The 18727-nt window shown below is 43.7% G+C and overlaps 3 protein-coding genes across 4 annotated transcripts in view; 2 read left to right on the top strand and 1 right to left on the bottom strand.

The window, feature by feature from the left end:
* Positions 1-2887, top strand: part of rims2a (regulating synaptic membrane exocytosis 2a) — a 119325-nt gene extending 116438 nt beyond the window's left edge. For both annotated transcript variants that reach the window (XM_034528920.1, XM_034528921.1), the window contains 5 exons: positions 1494-1635; positions 1784-1896; positions 2152-2253; positions 2431-2570; positions 2669-2887. In XM_034528920.1, the coding sequence (XP_034384811.1) occupies positions 1494-1635; positions 1784-1896; positions 2152-2253; positions 2431-2570; positions 2669-2872 (701 nt within the window). In that variant the 3' untranslated portion in view covers positions 2873-2887. The remainder of the gene's footprint in view (positions 1-1493; positions 1636-1783; positions 1897-2151; positions 2254-2430; positions 2571-2668) is intronic.
* Positions 2888-6837: 3950 nt separating this feature from the next.
* LOC117727951 (dendritic cell-specific transmembrane protein) lies at positions 6838-8158 on the top strand. The gene is made up of 3 exons (XM_034528503.1): positions 6838-7452; positions 7667-7999; positions 8070-8158. The coding sequence occupies exons 1-3, from the start codon at positions 6838-6840 to the stop codon at positions 8127-8129; spliced, it is 1008 nt and encodes a 335-aa protein (XP_034384394.1). The 3' UTR covers positions 8130-8158.
* A 1835-nt stretch (positions 8159-9993) lies between these two features.
* On the bottom strand, positions 9994-18315 carry dpys (dihydropyrimidinase). The gene is made up of 9 exons (XM_034528879.1): positions 17948-18315; positions 16611-16769; positions 16250-16429; positions 14652-14841; positions 14342-14498; positions 13990-14131; positions 13388-13530; positions 10974-11181; positions 9994-10427 (listed from the first exon to the last, which is right to left on the bottom strand). Exons 1-9 carry the CDS (start codon positions 18197-18199, stop codon positions 10368-10370), a joined length of 1491 nt encoding a protein of 496 aa, XP_034384770.1. The 5' UTR covers positions 18200-18315; the 3' UTR covers positions 9994-10367.
* Between the last annotated feature and the right edge of the window lie 412 nt (positions 18316-18727).

Genomic DNA, 18727 nt, shown 5'->3' with positions numbered 1-18727 from the left:
AAAAAAGGTCATGGATTTGCGATGCGTACCTCGACACACTTTTGACTGATCCTACCGTCTTTTTTTTAACTACACTTTCTCACACATTTGTACTCACACTTCCACTGTTTTGGCCACCAAGCAGCTCTCCACTAGTCATTGTGTTTGGCTGTCTGGCACGGCCCAGATTTGAGGGCAGTGACCTTCTGGTGACGAGCCAGTTTGTCTGACTTTTAGGCCACTCCCACTCCATGTTGCCAGTTACAAAAGTGCTTGGTCGCCACATTCTCCAACCAGTGTTGAGAACCCTCATCTGCCACTGCGTTGAATGCCGTTGGGTGTGTGTGTATGTTTGTCTATGATGTAGATGCACACACACGTGTGTATGTAGGGAAACACGATTTGTCAGCACTCTTTTTGTCAAAGCAAATCTTGTAAAGTTATTTTAGAAAACCACCCATGCATTAATATTATGGTAAGTATAGTGTTAGTAAATATGTGTCAAGTGCGTTTCATTCTGCATCAAAGTGGGAAAACCGATCTCCGACCTGGCCCCTGATTGGCCCAGATCTACGAGCTGCGGTTCGCTACGGACGTCAGAGACGACCTCTGCGGCTTCGCCTCCTATTGTAAAGTGTGGCGAGCAGGCAGATCCTCAGGCGGAGGCCGGCTGGAGACCTGATATGTCTGGGCTGAAAGGCTTCATGTGTGTCCATGTGTGAGAGACGGGAGGAGGGCCCGTGATGATGCTGGATTAGGACTGCTAGTCTAGATGTGATTCGTCCACACAATCTGGGAAATGACAAATGGCATAAGGAAATCTACGGATCGCTTGTCATGACTTTGCACCTGCAAACAGTGAAGTGATGGTAAAACTCTGCGTTATTACCTTCGTCTGGCTTTGACCTCCGGGAAATAAGACGAGGTCCTCATTTAGCATTTATTTGACCACAAGTAAGAAAAATGAGACGATGACATTTTGTTATGGTCAAATTATAAGTCTTTTGTCATAGCCATGCACAATTTTAATTTAAAACTTGTAGATTCTAGATGTATTTCAGGGTGAGAACATATTAGACAGACTATCGATGGCTTATATCTTTCTGTGTAGTGTATCTGTTGTGGGCTTGTTGCATTCATACCTTTGGTGTAGGTATGTGTGTGTGTGCCACAAGCGCAGCCACGTGCCACCTCCGTAGAGCTTGTAGAATTAGCAACCTTCTGTGATTGTCCCGGGGAAACGGACATGCTCCTTGCCAACATAAGCTACGGTTGGTTGGGAGATCGATTTTCATTCACAGAGTAGTTCTTTGCGTTTTGTTTTTCCTTCCAGGATGATTTTCTTTTTTCCATAAACAAATGAAAAGCACAGGTAACGTCGGTAATAACCTGTGTGAGTGCAACTCGCTGCGTGAGTCACAAAGTGCTGGATTGACAGTCTCCAACGCTCTTTCTCCCTTCCTCTCTTTCCCGTGTGTCGTCCTGTGTGTGTGTGTGTGTGTGTGTGTGTGCAGAAGCGGGAGGCAAGAAGTTGCGCAGCACGATCCAGAGGAGCACGGAGACGGGCCTGGCGGTGGAGATGAGGAGCCGGATGACTCGGCAGGCCAGCCGGGAGTCCACGGACGGCAGCATGAACAGCTACAGCTCCGAGGGAAAGTAAGGAGACGCACATTCATCAGTCAATACATGTTGTCCTGGGAGCAGTTTGAACGTACAGAGCAGACAATCCTAATCCTCATGGCTTCCAATGGGCTGCACAGGTTTGCTCCGTCTGTGGTAACCCGGGTGTCTTTCTCTCCTTCAGTCTCATCTTCCCTGGTGTCAGGCTCTCCTCAGACGCCCAGTTCAGTGACTTCCTGGATGGTCTCGGCCCGGCTCAGCTGGTGGGACGACAGACGTTGGCGACGCCACCTATGGGTGAGGACAATAATCCTTCAATTCAATACATTTATTGTACCTGGTCATAATCTTGGGAATGGTTAAGAATGGAAAATGTTAATTAAGCAAGCACAATACTCTTATTGCAAGGGATATATATATATTATTGTATTCCTTATATACTGTCAAATAAATATAAATGTATACCTCACTAACTTGTATATACTTATACCGTACATGCTGATAGACATCAGTTAGGAGTGTGCTAAAGGTTCAGGTACTTTTGTTATTCAGGAGACATCCAGATCGGTATGGTGGACAAGAAAGGAGCACTGGAGGTGGAGATCATCAGAGCCCGTGGCCTTGTGGGAAAACCAGGTTCCAAGGCACTGCCAGGTAACTAAAGCTCTCACACCTTACCTTATCACAGGCAATTACACACTTACTTGAGTTCAATGTAAACGTTGATATATAGTGAAAAAAGCATGTTCTTTCGGGCCGTGGGATAAGAACCAGAGGTTGTGCGTATCGTAAACTTGTCTCGGCTCTTCCTCTTTCCTCCTCTCTTCTCAGCGCCATATGTAAAGGTCTACCTTTTGGAAAACGGAGTCTGCATAGCCAAAAAGAAAACAAAAGTAGCAAGAAAAACCTTGGATCCCCTTTACCAGCAGCAACTGCCGTTTGAGGAGAGTCCAGGAGGGAAGGTTTTACAGGTAAGAAAGGTCCCACGGGCATGAATCGGTCTTACTAAAACCAATTCAACTTGTTTCATCCTTTTAATTCCTTTCTTTTTCTGTCTTCTTCTCTGCAGGTCATCGTTTGGGGCGACTATGGACGCATGGACCATAAATCATTCATGGGAGCAGTTCAGATACTGTTAGATGAGCTGGACCTGTCCAACATGGTGATTGGCTGGTTTAAGCTCTTTCCTCCTTCCTCACTGGTGGACCCTACTCTGGCCCCACTGACAAGAAGAGCTTCCCAATCGTCACTGGACAGTTTCTCTCGATCATAGCAGCGTGTGGACTGATAGCGTTGTTGTAGCAGCCAGTGTTGCGACGACAGGTCACGCCCCCCGGTTACACTGCATGCTTGATGTTGTGTCTTCTGAGCCTGTTTCTAGGGGTGCAAAAAAACGTGATCCTGTGTTTTGAGCAAAAAAACGTCGCGCACATTGTGCACGTGGCGAAGCGTGTCGCAAGCGCCTGGCGGCCGGGATTGCCGGGTGTTGTTGTTGTTGTTGTTTGGAGGAAGCTGGAATGAACTCCTTAGCACGAGGAATCCGTCAGTTCCAGGTTTTCATCCAATTCGAAGCCATGGGGGTCAGTCGTGGGAACCGCTAAACGAGTTCTACAGAAGCCCCTTTCGAATGAAAAATAAATGTTTTTCTTTCTTTCTTTTGTTCCTTTTCTTTCTTTCTTTTCTTTTCTTTTCTTTTTTTTCGTTGTTTTTAAGAGTCAATGTTCTTATATCTGAAGGGGGTGACAGTGTTTCTCACCAGATGCTTGGTCACGCCATGCCAACAGACCTAGCTGTGTAGATGGAGTTTTGGAGACCATCACTTTGGGTGAGGTGTGTCCCAGCTTGTACCCCCCCCCCCCCCCCCCCCCCCGCCCTCCCCTCCCCCACACCCAAAAAGAAATACCCCACATTATGTACTGAATCAAACCGTACCGGTAAATCACCAGAAAGACTTCAAAGTTAATCAGAGGCAATATTGAAGTGGCTACCTTCAACACTCCAGAATATGCAGTAACGATCAAAACCCCATTAAAAGATGTACAATCTACATCTATCATTCTTTCTCTGTTGATATATTGTATGAAAATGAAATGAGAAAAAAATAAATATTTGTTTTCCCTTTTAGTTCATTTGCATGGACACAAATTTAGCTGAATTAAAAAAAAAAAAGAAAAAAATTAAGAAAATAATTTTCTTGAGGCTGCAACTTGCATAAAAGATGAAAAATAAAACAGATCAGCCATTTTCAACAATTTATATTATTTTTAAAGATAAATTTCACTAGTGCATGGTTTTCAAGGGGAGTGAATGCAACATCGTGATAAAAAAAAAAAGAAAAGAAGACATTGTTTATCATTCTTTAGACCATTCATGAGTCTGTGTATTGCAGACGTGCAGATAAGGGAAACTTAAAGGAAACCTTTGGAGCTATTTAACAGAAAAATGTTTGTGACAAAAAGTGATAATGAAAATAAATGTAAGTTATTTATTTCATTGTAAAAGGCTCATGCCTTATCAAGATAAACATTATGTGCAAATTGTACATGTTTCTCTTTTCTTCCTTGTCCCAGGGTACTTCTCATTGTACTATTCATTGCTACCATTGTTCAGTCCCCTGATATTGTCCAGATTTTAGGACTGTTGGTTATTTTACAGTTCTGTATTGTTTCAGTATGTATTTTATTTTGGGTTTGATTTGTTTAACAAGCATGTTGAAAAGGATTTTCTGCAACATGGCTTGGGCACACCTTACAGTAACTCAGCATGTTTTGATAAAGATGATATTTGGAATTTTTGCAGTTTCTTGTACAGTGCATGTCAACTTCATTACTTTTCTCCCTCACCTTAAATTGAACTCTACGACAAAATTAGTTCTTGGTCTTCCGCGGCCAATTATTGAAGTTTTAACAAAAACATTCCACCCCCAAGGTCATATTTTTCTTTCAGGTTTTTTTTTTGAGGAAAAAAAAAAAGTGACAAGGAAAATATTTTCTATTTAAACGGAGGTTGACGAAAACAGTTGTGATTGCAAGTGTATTTTATTTCAGTATTGTTGACGAACATGCAAAAATAATCTGTATTAGTACAGCAAGAGGTCTACACCTAATCAAGAGGCAGCAAACATGCAAGAGACGTGTGTTGCTGCGGTTCAATTTTACAGGCACTGTTTGTGAAGATGAGCTAATCACAAGTTCAAATAACAAGGGATATTGCCACAGAAAATGTTTGTTTTTTCTTTCTTGTTTTAATGAAAATGAAATTAATTTACTATATTTTTGTTAGTTTTATTTAAAAGCCAAGACCAGTTTATTTTTTATTTTCTATTTTTAGTAATTATAAAAATACTTCTCTTGTCTGGGAAGTATATGAATCTTATAGTTGCAGTATGTCTGAATGAAATTGAACTGAGGCATTATTCCTTTTCCATATGAGGCGTTTTTATTGTCCAAGAAAAACCTCGTCACGAGCTGTCACAGGCTACAGCATATATTTTCATTTTAATTTTCATTGTACATAACTTTAGATGTCAGAATTTGAATAAACAAGCTACCATGAACAGATTGATAGACTCGCTTGGAACAGGAAAAATGCCTCACACGATGACAAAGACATATGTTATTTATCCTTTTGAATGCCTTTTCATTTTCTCTTTTTGGTGCAATGTGTTAATGCCAAGGCTATGTCTTGGTTAAGTATGGTTGAGTACAGAGATTTATGTAAGTTATTTTTCAAATTAAAAATAAAAAAAATTGATATTACACTGATGCCAAGAGTTGGGTGGTGATAAGAGTAACACACACGCACAAGAGTGTGACACGTGTGACACGCTTTCTAAAAATAAATCCTGTATGGATTCAGTCTGGGTCAAGATCCTACAAATCCCATAATGCAACCTATAGGATATTGTACCCCCCAATCCGGGGGTCTCATGCATAAGAGAATGTGCACAAACATATGGAAACTCTTTGGAGACGCAGATGGTGAGGCGGGCAATTAAAGTGAAAATGTAAAATATTAACACACACATGTGTAAAACATGTTCTGGTGTCCTCAAGGTGCCGTGATAAGTTGTCACAAAGTAATGTCCCATTCACATTTATACACATTTGATTTGCTTTCAGATTTGCATTTTACCAGACGTAATAATACGAGCTATTAGATCAATTTTGAAATCTTGAAATCCACAGGGGGTTTATTGGAGTGATATTTTTCATGTATCTCCAAAAGTTAAAAAGAATATAGTTTATCCTCAAAACTCTTTTTTTTTACACATTAACATTAGAAAAGTTGTTTTCTTCCTTACTCTAAACAATTTACTTGACTGCACCACATTTATTGTTTTGGACCAAAGGGTCTTCAATCCGTGTGACGGCCTGAACTGTGCCGCTATAAAAGGTGTCATTGTGGTGAGCTGTGTATTTAAGATGAAGGGGTGAACTGTGCCTTTAAGGCGCATACACAGCAAGTCTTCTGAACCCATTCATCCACCAGAGCCATACAGACATGCAATCTTCCAAAGCACGAGCCAGTCTCACACACTGTCAACACGTCCGCCTCGTATTAGCTCGCTTTGCTTCTGCTTTTGGTTTAAAATAGGGATGACTGACAAATGACTGAGGTTTTGAGGGAGCAGGACACTTCCTGTTTTAGCCGTATTTAAGGAGCCAGAGAACTACATGCATCAGAACAGATGATAAGCTCGGCATCGCAGGTATGTACTTAATTATTGCATTATTAGTAAAAAAAATGTTCACATTTAAAAATGCATCTTTTCAGATATTACGGTTCCGAGCCATTTTGTCCATCATTAAATGCCTTTTGCAACTATCTGTTCATGTAGCCTCTGTTTTTTGTGTGGCTGTTGTACTCTAGTGTCCCCCCCCCCACCACCCCCCCACCAACCATCCCCCCCACCCAAAATCTTCCTCAATGTCCAGGATGTTATTCCCACTGATTGCGATCAAACGGAGCCTCGTGGATATTGGTTACCTCGCTGTGGATGTTTTCATAACTGGTAACGCCGATGGCGTTCGGAGAACTCTCCTCCTCCTCCTCACATGTAGCTTCTCCAGCCTCCTGCTCAGCTCCCTGCTCCTCCTGTACCTCCTCTTCACCCTGAACTATGAGCTGGCGGCAGCCGGAGGGATCGCCCTCTGCGTCGAGGCGCTCCTCACCGTTGCCCTCTTCCTATCGAAGAGAGTGAGGTGCCTGGGGACTCTATTTGTGATCTCCCTTTTCATGAAGAAGAGTCGGAACCTGCTCCTGACCGCCGGGACCAGTTTAGTAGTTCTTAGAAATATCCGCAACACCTTGGAGAACACCACAGGCCTGGTCCGGAGCATGATCTGCAACCTAAAGGCCAAGAAAGCAGCCATCGTCGCTCCCTTCAGTAGCTATGTCAAGATGTTGAAGTGGCTAGGAAACATGCTCAAGGGGGTGACAGACTTAGGGGTGGTGCACCTGGACTCCCAACTCAAGGTGTCACCCAGGCTGGAATCAGAGAACTTCAGGTGGAAACTCAGCGAAGCGGAGCAGAAGCTGAACGACACCGCGACGTATGTCCAGTCCCTCATGGATACGGTCTCCGCGGTGACCGATCGGGCGTTCCCTGCCGTCAGCTTCCTGGCGCTCGTGCTGCTCATAGCGCTGCACCTCAGGAGATACCGCGGCGACGCCGAATACCAGAACCGCTTCACGAGCAGCGCGTTCGTCGTTTTCGACGGGAAGCGGAAGGCGGAGGGGAAGGCCCACGTCCTCCCGCTCACGCCCGAGGAAGAGAAGCTGTACGCCGCCGTCCCATCGGCCCGTCCCACCGCCAGAGAGGGGAGAGCCATGCTGAAATTCGGTGTTCCGGTTGCCTCCCATTTTATGGCTTGGGTCCTATTCATAACCGTGGATGCCTTATTGTACTGCTTTGTTGATATTGTAACAAGAAAGCTATCAGAGCTGGAACCATTCCACGTCCCGTTGTTGATCAGCATCACAGTAAGTATGCTCGTGAAAGAACTTCGGATGTATTTCTGCATTTACAGTATGCGTGAATATGAATATTCACTTATCTTCTCAGGGGATTGCGACTTTAATAGGCATACCGCTCGGTGAGGAAAGCCACCAAGAAGACTTCTCCTACTCCGTGACCCTGTTTGAGAAGAAATGCCTTCCTGAACCCAAGCTGCTGCTCTACAACTCCGTCGCCCCTCTGGCGGCCATCTTGCTCGCCTTGTTCTTCATGGCTCTGGCGGCTGCCAAAGCGGCCCAGCTCAGGCTGATGGTCTGCGAGCGCTTCTTCCCCGGCGCGGCGGAGGAGAGGGCGGAGTACCTGCACGACAAAATCCTGAGGAAGAGAGGCACAAAGAGGAAGGGGAAAGGAAGCTGCGGCCTGCCGTCACTTTATTTAAAGGTATTAATGGCCGTCTGCCGCTGCTGACGTGTGTACATGTCTTCGCGTGACGCTTGTCTTCTCTTTTCAGCCACATTTCTGGTTGCCGCTACTCTTCAGGCCGAAAGAGGATCCGCCGAGTGTCGTGTGAGAAAGTTATTATTTTAGCTATAAGAAAGCATAAGAAGGTCCCCTGATGAGGACAACTTTGAACAACGGAGTCTACGTCCCTGATGATCCTGTTATTACATCATTACTTCATAAATCAACTTTTACCTCATAAAACTCTACTGTTTGTAGATCTGATCAAGGCTTTTTGATACTCTTGACTACAGTATCATATTCAGTTAAATAAGCTGCTTTCCATTAATCTAGATGATTGAAATCGTGTTGTGCAATTATATTTTTACAACAATAAATACGCGTTGCTCCATGACTTGACTCTATCTGTTATTCAGCATGCTGTGGTAGTTGATTGACTTACATCATATATGACATAACTGGCCAATCTTCCAGTTGTCAATGCTGGTAACCATGGCGAATGGTTAATAGATGCTTTGTATGAACCCTTTCACGTTAACAATTGCTCACCAATTACAGACTTATAAATCCAGAGCGTATACATTCATTCAGTGTAGCTCCAATGAGCGCTCAGCAACTAGAAATGTCAATTTATGTCTCCGACGTCACATCATGTTCATTTTATAACAAGACAGATTATTCTATGATTAATCCATCTCTGTGTGTACTCGAGATAACCGGACATACTGTATACATTTAGGATCGATACCACAGTACTGCCGACCAATCAAATACATGAACGATATACGAACAACATATTAAATCTCATTAAAGTTACAGGCTTTGTTGGAGGCATTGAAATAAACAGCTTGTGTTTCATTTTACTTTGGAAGTCTAATTATCAATCTGGTCAACGTATTTGTGACGATAGCAGTTAATCCTGCTATTTATAAGCGTCCTACAGTGTTTGTCTTAAGTAAATAAAAGACAGTGGCAGGCTTCTATATTGTATAATGTTCCACTGTCGCTGTTCATTAACATCTCGCAGTTGTATATATATTGCTCTTTCCATTTTTATTAATAACTTCATTCTTTATTTATTCATTCTTCTTGGCTCAGATTGTTTAATACATTTTATTTTGTTTGATTTTAATCAAATTGGCAGTGGAGGACAAAAAAAAAAAATCGATTTAAAATTAAAATATTTTGTATAAGTTTATATTGCAGTCTCCTGACAGGTGTGGCGGAGGAAGCTCATCATGGACGAGTCCATGTTTTAGTAAATGTTCCTGCATTGTTACTGGTGTTTATTGTGTGTAACGTTTCCACATTTCATGGCTGTTATACAAGCAGTTATGATCAGTTTATTGTGAATGCGGTCAGACCGTGAGTGATGTCATGTGAATCACTTCCCCAGACTCCGAAAACATGTATTGTTCCTTGACTTTTCTTTTGAAGCCACATGTTCAGAGACCCTCATTGTGGACTGTACGATCCCACACCCGAGACAAGAGGAGGGAAGTGGCACAGCTCAAGGATGAGTAGGCCTTCTGTGACTCACACGCTGCCACTGACCCGTGTGGCAACGTGATAAGCTCACATTATGTCTCCACCGGCCCTGTGGCAAAAAAAAAACCACGGCAGCATGGCGGCCCAATAGGAAGCTGCCACATGATGCTCGGTGACAGCCGCAGACCTTTTTTTTTTTTTTTTTTTGTACCGTGGGAAGGAATGAACGCGAGTCCATACATGGCCGTCGTTAGAGTGCATATGATAATGTGCGATCCTTTCTGAATATGCAATTACAGAGTCAATCTGGGTCAACCAAGTAAATCTTTGTCATTTTAATGCCTAGTTCATCAAAGGGAAAATATGCTTTTGGGTTACCAATGGCAACAAACATGAAGGAAAAAATAGGGAGAAATAAAACAAAAAACAAAAAAAAGAGCCCAGTAAAAGAAGAATCAGGCAAATGTACAACTCAAGACAGTTTTGGGGGGTAATTATTTTATACTCAAATTATGCTCAAACTTTAAAATGATGAAAGATCCTCCTTTCAAAATCCAGCGACATTTTTTAAAACAATGAAATCATGCATACGCCCTATTTTCATTCCTCGCAGTGAGTTGATTCTGCATAATGTATGTATGTTAATGTGAGTTGGAGCACATGTACTGGACAGCAGCACGGTGGCTTCTACCGAGCTGGAATCCTCACACAGTTGCACAAACATAACAGAGTTATTATCTGCAAACAGGACATTGACCTTAATGTTGATGACCCAAACATCCACACACCGACCAGTGATTTGGCTGAAGGCCAATGGCTGAATAATGTATGTATGACTGTCATATTGTGGGCCAGTTGCTCATACCGAGATGACTTTGCCTTCATAGGGCTTTCTGATGACAGCCGTAGGTTTCCCCACCTGCAGGCCAAACACAAAGCAGAGAGGAAGGTTAAGTGACCTTTGTGTCCTCTATGTTTTCATTTATAATGCTCTCATAATGAAACAAGAAATGACGAATCAACAAATATATTCAGTCCAGCTGTCAGTACGTCGGTGCTGAAATCCCTCGTAAAGGGAGTTAGTGGAGAAGGTCGATACCTGGACTATTTCTGTAAGTACTTGACTGTATAAAATATGGACGTTGTCAACATGGCGTCACCCATAGGTGTTTATGAAGAGCCGTTATGAAGCTCAGAGTGGGAGGCTTCGTCCGTCGCCATCACGGCCTAACAAATAGTTGTTATTAATGGAGATGTTAGCTATAGAGACCCAAACTGCTTTTAGTATCAGGCTGTATACACGTTTATTCCTAGTGGAAGTTGGGCATTTAAAAAATCAAGTCAACTGTGTCGACCGTCTGCTGTTTGGTTTCAGTGGGTTTTTAGGGTTCTAGGAGCACAGGCACAGACTTTTACTAGTTGGGGTATTATGTTATACTCATAAAAGTTGTGAGGATTGACTCACCTGATCCCTTTGCCTGATTCTTTTGTAAACAAATTCGGAGAAGGGCTTCCTGTGGATGAATCTGCCGTGTCCCGCTGACACCTTCAGCTGGCCGTCCTCATAGACCACTTTGCCTCTGGAGATGGTGACGACAGGGACACCGTGGCACTCCATGCCCTCGAAGATGTTGTAGTCCACGGCCTGGTGGTGGGTCTTGGCTGATATCCTCCTGCCAAGACACAAAGATACAGCTACATTCAAATTTAAAAAAAAGATACGTTGGAACTAAATGTCTTTATCGCATGCAAACCTTGTGGAAATGCTTAACGCATTCTGTTCTAATCTGCCTAGATGAATATTCATGCACAGATATTGAGTTATTGCTTTACAGCAACAAGCAATATAATGAATTATCGTCTTTTCACTTGCTGTAAAACAAAAAAAGGCTGGAATGGGACGTTGAAAAGGAGTTCTGATGACGACACCGGCAGCCAAACACATTTAGCATGGCTGCAAAAGAGTTTATAGGCAAAAATGAATAACATTACGTTACTGATTTATCTGACAGCACTCGGGGGTTAATGTATGCAAGATTTATGGAAAACTAAAAAAATGTAATACTTTTAAGTTGAGCTGCAGCGATTGTCAATGTAACCAAATACAGACGTTTTGTGGTATTTGTACTTTCATTGTGTATTATCATGCTCCAAAAAAACAAAAAGAACGAGCTGAAAGACACAAAACAGGGTTGACGTTTCTCTAAATGTTCACCACACGCTGGGAGCCGACTTGTGAATCACGTGATCCACTTTTAACAAAAAGGTTTGAATTAAGCACAGAACCTTCCGTCACTGCATGCGGTGACTAGTCGCAGTAACGTAATGCAACCTTCTCATGAGGGTGGTGGAAAATGATAAATCTCTGAGACGAGAAAAGCCAATTAAAACGCTTCATATTATAAATAATCAAACGCTCTGCACTGTACAGATTGATGATGTCTGACATATAAATCAGATCCAACTGCAGAGACTAAATCAGCCGGTGAACAGTGAAATGACTCTGACTCAGTCCCATGAAACACAGTGAATATCTTTTTCCTTTTTTTTTATCTCAGAGAAAACATACACACACACACGCACACACACACACAACCCATTCACACACTTCCCATTGATTTGTAGAGCCCGACACCACTGACAAAAACAAAAGATGCGTCCTCGTTATGTCCGAGTAGCACCAATTACACAATCGGCTGGACGCTGGTTACGCAACCGTTCGTGGCCCCCGCCCCCCCCCCCCCTCGGCCCCCGGATGTTATGAAGCGACACACTCGCATTCATCCCCAGGTTTTCACGAGATGAATTTGAGAAGGCGTCCAGGGGGGGACATCTCGGGGGGCCCAGGAGACGGTGGGCCCCCCCGAGATGCTCCAACAATGGCGGACTCCTCCACAGCAGGAATTGTGCAGGTCTCACACGAGATTGTTGTTGTTGCCAGTGAACACTCATTTACAGCGAATTATACACCAGTGTGTAATGTGTTCTTCTCCAATTCACATCAGCAGTTAGTGACGTCCCCCGAGGGGCCGAGGCCACGTTCTGCAGCAAACAGGGCGGCGCAGTGTGGCTTACATAAGGCCGAGTGTGCCACAGTCCAGGAGCTACAGGAACGCACGCTGTCCTCTGCATGCTGTCCAGATTGAATAATAACATACATTTTGTCCTTCTTCTTTTCATACGCAGCCTTGTGATATTCTGAGCTGCTTACTGAAAAATAGCCGCAAATGCCGCGCGCGTTCTCTACTATGAAAACATCGGTTTAGCTCCCACGTGAAATATTTGTCATCTTTAAGATGCTCACCGTGTGACACCACCGGCATCATCCCACTGATCGAGCTCAAAAGTGTTAAAAGCCATCAAAAAAATATAACCAAAACATGGAAAAGAGTGAATCATTCCTACGGTGTTTATTTTTTTTAATTTTATTTTTTTTTAACCGACTGATGGATGCGAGTCATATTCAAATGATGTCACAGCTGTAGATAAGTGATGACATACCCTGACCTTCTGGATCGAGCACAATCGGCTTACGTGGCGCGAGTGTGTGAGTGTACGAGTGCGTTGAGGTGGCACAAGATGAAAGATACATCCCATTTTTAGCTGCTTGTATCTACAGCATGCATGCGTTACTGCTAAACTTTACAAACTTGATCTTATTCAACCCCCCGGAGATGTGCTTTTAAAGTCTGCCCAACGATTCAGCAGCACCATCTGCCGTCGAGCTGCTGATAGCGTTGGAAGAAATGTTTCACTACTTAACAGATAAGAGAGCGTTCAGAATTGTGTGTGTCCCTTTTCCTGCTCCACACACGCACACACACACACACACACACTGCTTGATGTCGAGGAGTCAGGGGGTGGGGGGGGTATCCTCACCTTGTCCTCTTCGGGTCCCATATAACCACGTCGGCGTCCGAATTCTTGGCGATTCGGCCTTTCTGCGGGTAGAAGTTGAAGATTTTCGCCGCGTTGGCGCTGGTGACGGTTACGAATCGGTTCTCGTCCATTTTGCCACTGTGCTGAAGGGAGGGGGGGGGGGGGGGGGGGGGGGACGCACAAAGAGGCCGGGTCGAGTAAATGCGGATGGATGACAACAACATACGGAATTAGCAGGCGAGAGGTCAGCGCTTAACTGCAGCGGCAAGCAACCCCGTTTCTGCCCAAATAGCATCTCCTGTGTGATTTGTAAGCGCTGCGGAAGGTGGTGAATCTCCCCCAGCGGCCTTGGGGGCAACAACTGTGAGGCTTTTGTGCTGCAATCTTTGCCTTTTTCTGTTTGTATTGTAAAAAAAAAAGAAAAAAGTACTGAAATAGTCGATATTTCCGTATTTTTTTGTGCTTAAACGGCCAAGTTTAAGCACTGTTTTATATCGCAGTAGAAATAAAACAAGTAAAAGGGAGCGTATAAGGAGCCTTATCTTTATGCCACATTACTCCCTAAGTGTCCGAATGAGCGCATTCGTATCCTTCGTACTCACCACTCCTTTCTCCCAGATCACAGACATCCTGTCCTCCACTCCGTTCACTCCGTTTGGGATCTTGGTGAAGTCGTCTTTGCCGAGAGCCTTCTGGCACACAGAGAAGGTGCAGTTGTCCGTGCCCGTCACACTGAGATCATCACTAGCATGATTGATGGATAAATATATGTGAATGACTAACGAATGAATAAACAATACAGAACAAATACGTAACAGCCGTGCTTTGAATATGCAAATTAGCCCAGTTGTGTGTCTTTTTTACACTGCCGCGTGTCAGCTTCCACATCTTCATCAATAGCTCTGAAACACACGTGCTACGTTACATATCCCGCTGATCTGTGGCTCCACCTACTTGGCCAGGAGGTCCATGAGGTACCCAGGGGTGCTGGGGTCAGGTCTGAGGGGAGGACCCATGACAAAGCCAGCGGCATGGGCCCAGTCTTTGTGCCAGCAGTGAGTGCCGTCGGTGCCCAGTCCGGCTGCAATGGGCTCCCCGAACACCACCCGCCCTGTACAGAGAGGACAAGGGAATACTCTTCAGGTCACATGACGAATGAAGAAATGTCTTTTCTGTGAAAAATAAAAGACATTTAATATTTATAACAAATATGAACACTGATATTGGGACTTGCCCCATTCCAACAACAGGGGGCGCCACTCACCGCCTCTGCGCGCATTAGACACCACCTTGGCGGCAGACTTGCTCATGACATGGACCACATACAGCGGGCAGTTGACAGCGTGTGCGATGGTGATGGCTCGCTGCGTGGCCTCGGCCTCCACCTCCTCCGGCCGACACAGCTCGTGGCCCTCTGGCCCCGTGATGCCCAGAGACAGCATCTTCTTGGCCCCCTGAAGAGTCCCAGCGGGGACGGAGACAACAAGACAGCGTAAAGGTTACTGGAGACGGGAGGATAACAACGGCACCGTGTCTGTCCAAGCAGGTCAAACTAAACTAACATGAACTAACAACTTAGAGCGCTGCTTTAGAAAATGTCAATATTTGTTCCCTTTTCTTCTAAATTGGTGGCCATTCCCTTTGTCACAAACTGGGCTGGCAGATTTTGTGAAAATGGAAATGACGACAAACTAACAAAATAAATATTTCTGGTTTCATATATTAATATATATATATATATATATATATATATATATATATATTAATTTAGCTTGACAATAAGTGATTCACGGACAAAGAAATGTACAGTGTGAGTTTTACAGCTGGAGAACACAAACAGAAGTAATTGACACGTGTTATCAGTTTAAATATATTGCTTATAAGCAAATAATTATGAAGGTTCAAGCAGTGGTCAAAAAACAGATCATTTGGGTTAACAGCACGAATGAATGCTCACTCCAACATTAACTCATGTCCCAGTGGCAGCATTAATCCCTTTTCCAGCCACTAGAGGCCTGAACGTTTCACTCTTTGGGCATGTGCTGCCTCCTAGCGGTGAATTGTTGTCATGACACATTTGAGAGAAATAAAGAAAACAGAAATTGGCCATTCTGACTGAAAAAGAGGCCTTGGAGCCAGCACTTCTACATTAACCATCCAATTACACATATTTAAATACAACAATCCGCGGTGAAAAAGAGTGAAACATTTTCTGCATATGGACGGGGCAATAGTTGCTTTCAACAACCGGCCTTTGGTTTGCTCTCATTGCTACGGCAGACAGTGGCAGTGGACTTTGAACCATCTGCACGCAGCCTGCCCTTCATTCAGAAGTGTTTTTTTAAATTATTTTAAACCTTCTACTTCTATTGCTGCCACGACATCTATTCTTCTAGCAGACTTAGCAGGAGCTTGTCTGAGGAAAACGACAATCAGGGTTAATCATCAACCGTTAAACATGAGCCCATCATTGTTTTGGTCCGTGGTGTGTTTACTCACAGATATTATCTGTCCGAGCTGTGAACCATGCCTTTCCTAATTAAAAAGGACAGCATTACTGGTCAATTAACTCTCACTGCCTATGCTAAGAAGACGTTTCCACTTACATTCTGTACATTTGTCATAGTTAACCATTTTGCTTTTTAGCTTTCACTCGTAAAAAAAAGGAAACTATCACTATTATGGGTGAATGTGAAAAGTGTTGAGCAGCTTGCGTGTTTGTTAAACTCCTTACCAACACATTAATGTCACTATAAGAGACATTATTGAGCAGGAAGAGTCGATATCACGTACGACAACAAACATGGGAAACAAACAAACAAACACAATAGCAGCTCTCCAGTTGATAAACCCGGTCATCACCTCTGCGATCAGGTCCCCGTTCTCGGCGTGCACCTGTGCGATGGCTCCGGCCTCCTTACAGTGGGAGAAGGCAGCGTACAGCTCAGCGTCCTGCAGCATGAACACGTCTTTGTAGGCCATAAACATCTTAAAGGAATTGACTCCCTTCTCTTCGGTGAGCGTCTGCATTTCTTTTTTGACCTGGAGAAGAAAATGGGGGAATAGATCTGAGTAACATTGATTCTACATATAGTACCCCCTCTGAGAAAGCAGAAAGAGAGATTTTTTATTTGAGATTGGCAAACACACACTTGGGCAAATCATTGTTTGAATTGTTGTTATTTTTTTATTGTGTTCATTAACAAAGGTCTTGCTCGTTCACCTCGTCGCTCCACCACGTGACGGCGACGTGCAGCGAGTAGTCGCAGCAAACTTTGGGGTCGGCTTTCTTTCGCCAGCAGTCGTAGGCTTCCAGGAGAGACTTGCCCTTTTGGGGGATGACAAAGTCCAGGATCATTGTTGTCCCTCCTGCTAGGGCGGCCTGGTGAAAAACACACACATTAAAAACAAGGATTCAAGTTAAAGATTAACATTTGGGGCCAATGTGAAGCTTCGGGAGCGATTCAGAATGTACGCTGCTGTTCAGGTTGTAGTTTATGGAGGAGTTGTTGGTGAGAATATAGACTTATGTTTCCCTTTGACACATCATGACATGTCGCCCTGACACCTATAATACCTTTTATACTACTGATACATAGCTGACAAAAACTGCTCATTGGTACGCGATGTATTATGAGCATGTACTGTGCCAGGTATGGACACAATAACAGAAACATGAGGAACTCTGGAGTTCCTTCCAGATTATGTGTGTGCACCCGTGTCCTCATTTGCAAAAAAAAAACTATGAAGAATGAAAAAAAATGAAATGAAGTTAAGTCAGACATATTAAAAATACACTTCTGGTCACAACCTTCAAAATAAAACACCAACGTCCAGGTCAAATCGAAGATGACATTATATTCCAATGGACTCTAATAAAACAATTCAAAAAAGGTGCAGATGTTAAGCCAATAGCACACATGAATCCTACGTCTGTGGTGCATCAGTGTCATCCAGGTGTTACCACGAGTTTCAAATTGAATACATTCTTAGATAGTCAGGATACTGTGTTATGCATAGATGGAAAGTAATTAAGCAAATATACTCAAGCGGTGCAATTTTGAGGTAACTACATGTTCTACTGTACCTCACACTTCAATTCAATTCAGATTCAAATATTGCTCTCCACGACATTTACTTAACAACTTTAGTCCCGAGGTAATATCAACTTGCAGGTTCAGATTGACAATACAAAATATAATGAACAAAAATGAAGTATGATGTGTCCCTATGGAGTCACTAACAGTGTGTTAAGTTACCAGCTGCGTTATGACCGTGATAATGCATCAATAATTACAACCCAATACGATGATGTACATTATTCTGAAATGGGTATTTATGCAGAATGAGTTTTTGTTTTTAACATTTTGGAACATGTTGATGCAAACACGTTTGTACTTAAAATTCTGAACGCAATAAATGAAACTTGACGATAATGCTGGATTATTATGAAGGCAGCACCGGGTAACTTCCAGTCTAACCTGATGCACTTGAACCTCTCCTGCTCGCCTCGTCTATCTGATACGGTGTCAACAACAACAACAACAACAACGGGTTCACCTTGGTTCCGATGTGGAAGTCGTCCATCGCCTTGGTGCCCATGAACTCCAGCTCCATGTGCGTGTGCGTGTCGATGCCGCCCGGGATCACCAGCTTGTCGGTGGCATCGAGGACTCGCACCCCCGCCGGGACCCGAAGGTCAAGTCCGACTTCGACTATCTTCCCATTTTCGATGTAGACGTCGCCGATCGCGGAGCAGTCCTCGTTCACTACTTTGCCCCCTTTGATCAGGATCCCGCTGGGCTCGGCCATCCCCCCGCTGTGTTGAGGAGACGGAGGAACAACTGACGCTGGTCCGTGTGCAGAGTGGTGGTCACAGGTTGAGGAAATGGAGGTCAGCTCCAAAGTTCATGCGGTTTGACTTGTGCAACGTAGCAACGCGTGTTCCCGTGTTAGACACATGAATCGCAGCTCCTCCCATGTGGCCAACTGTTGCATGCATGATGCATTCATCTGGGACACACTACTTCCCTCACACCATGGCATCTTGAACTTTGACCCCTGGAGGACAGTGGGTACTGCAAAGTGTGACTGGATGCAGTGCTGCATTTGACGTAGTATGGTAAATGGTAAATAGTAAATGGATCTGTACTTGTACGGCGCTTTTCTAGTCTTCCGAATACTCAAAGCCCTTTAACACTACATGACATCATTCACTCATTCACACACTGATGGGAGGAGCCACTTGCCCATCAGGAATAACCTTTAGACTAATTCACACAGTTTCTTTTTTTTTACCCCCAAGAATGCATTGTGTCGAGAAAGATACCACATTAAAAG

The sequence above is a fragment of the Cyclopterus lumpus genome, chromosome 25 (assembly GCF_009769545.1).
Source record: "Cyclopterus lumpus isolate fCycLum1 chromosome 25, fCycLum1.pri, whole genome shotgun sequence".
Taxonomy (NCBI): Eukaryota; Metazoa; Chordata; class Actinopteri; order Perciformes; family Cyclopteridae; genus Cyclopterus; species Cyclopterus lumpus.
Note: the sequence above shows the minus strand (reverse complement) of the source record. Positions and strands in the feature narration are given on the sequence as shown.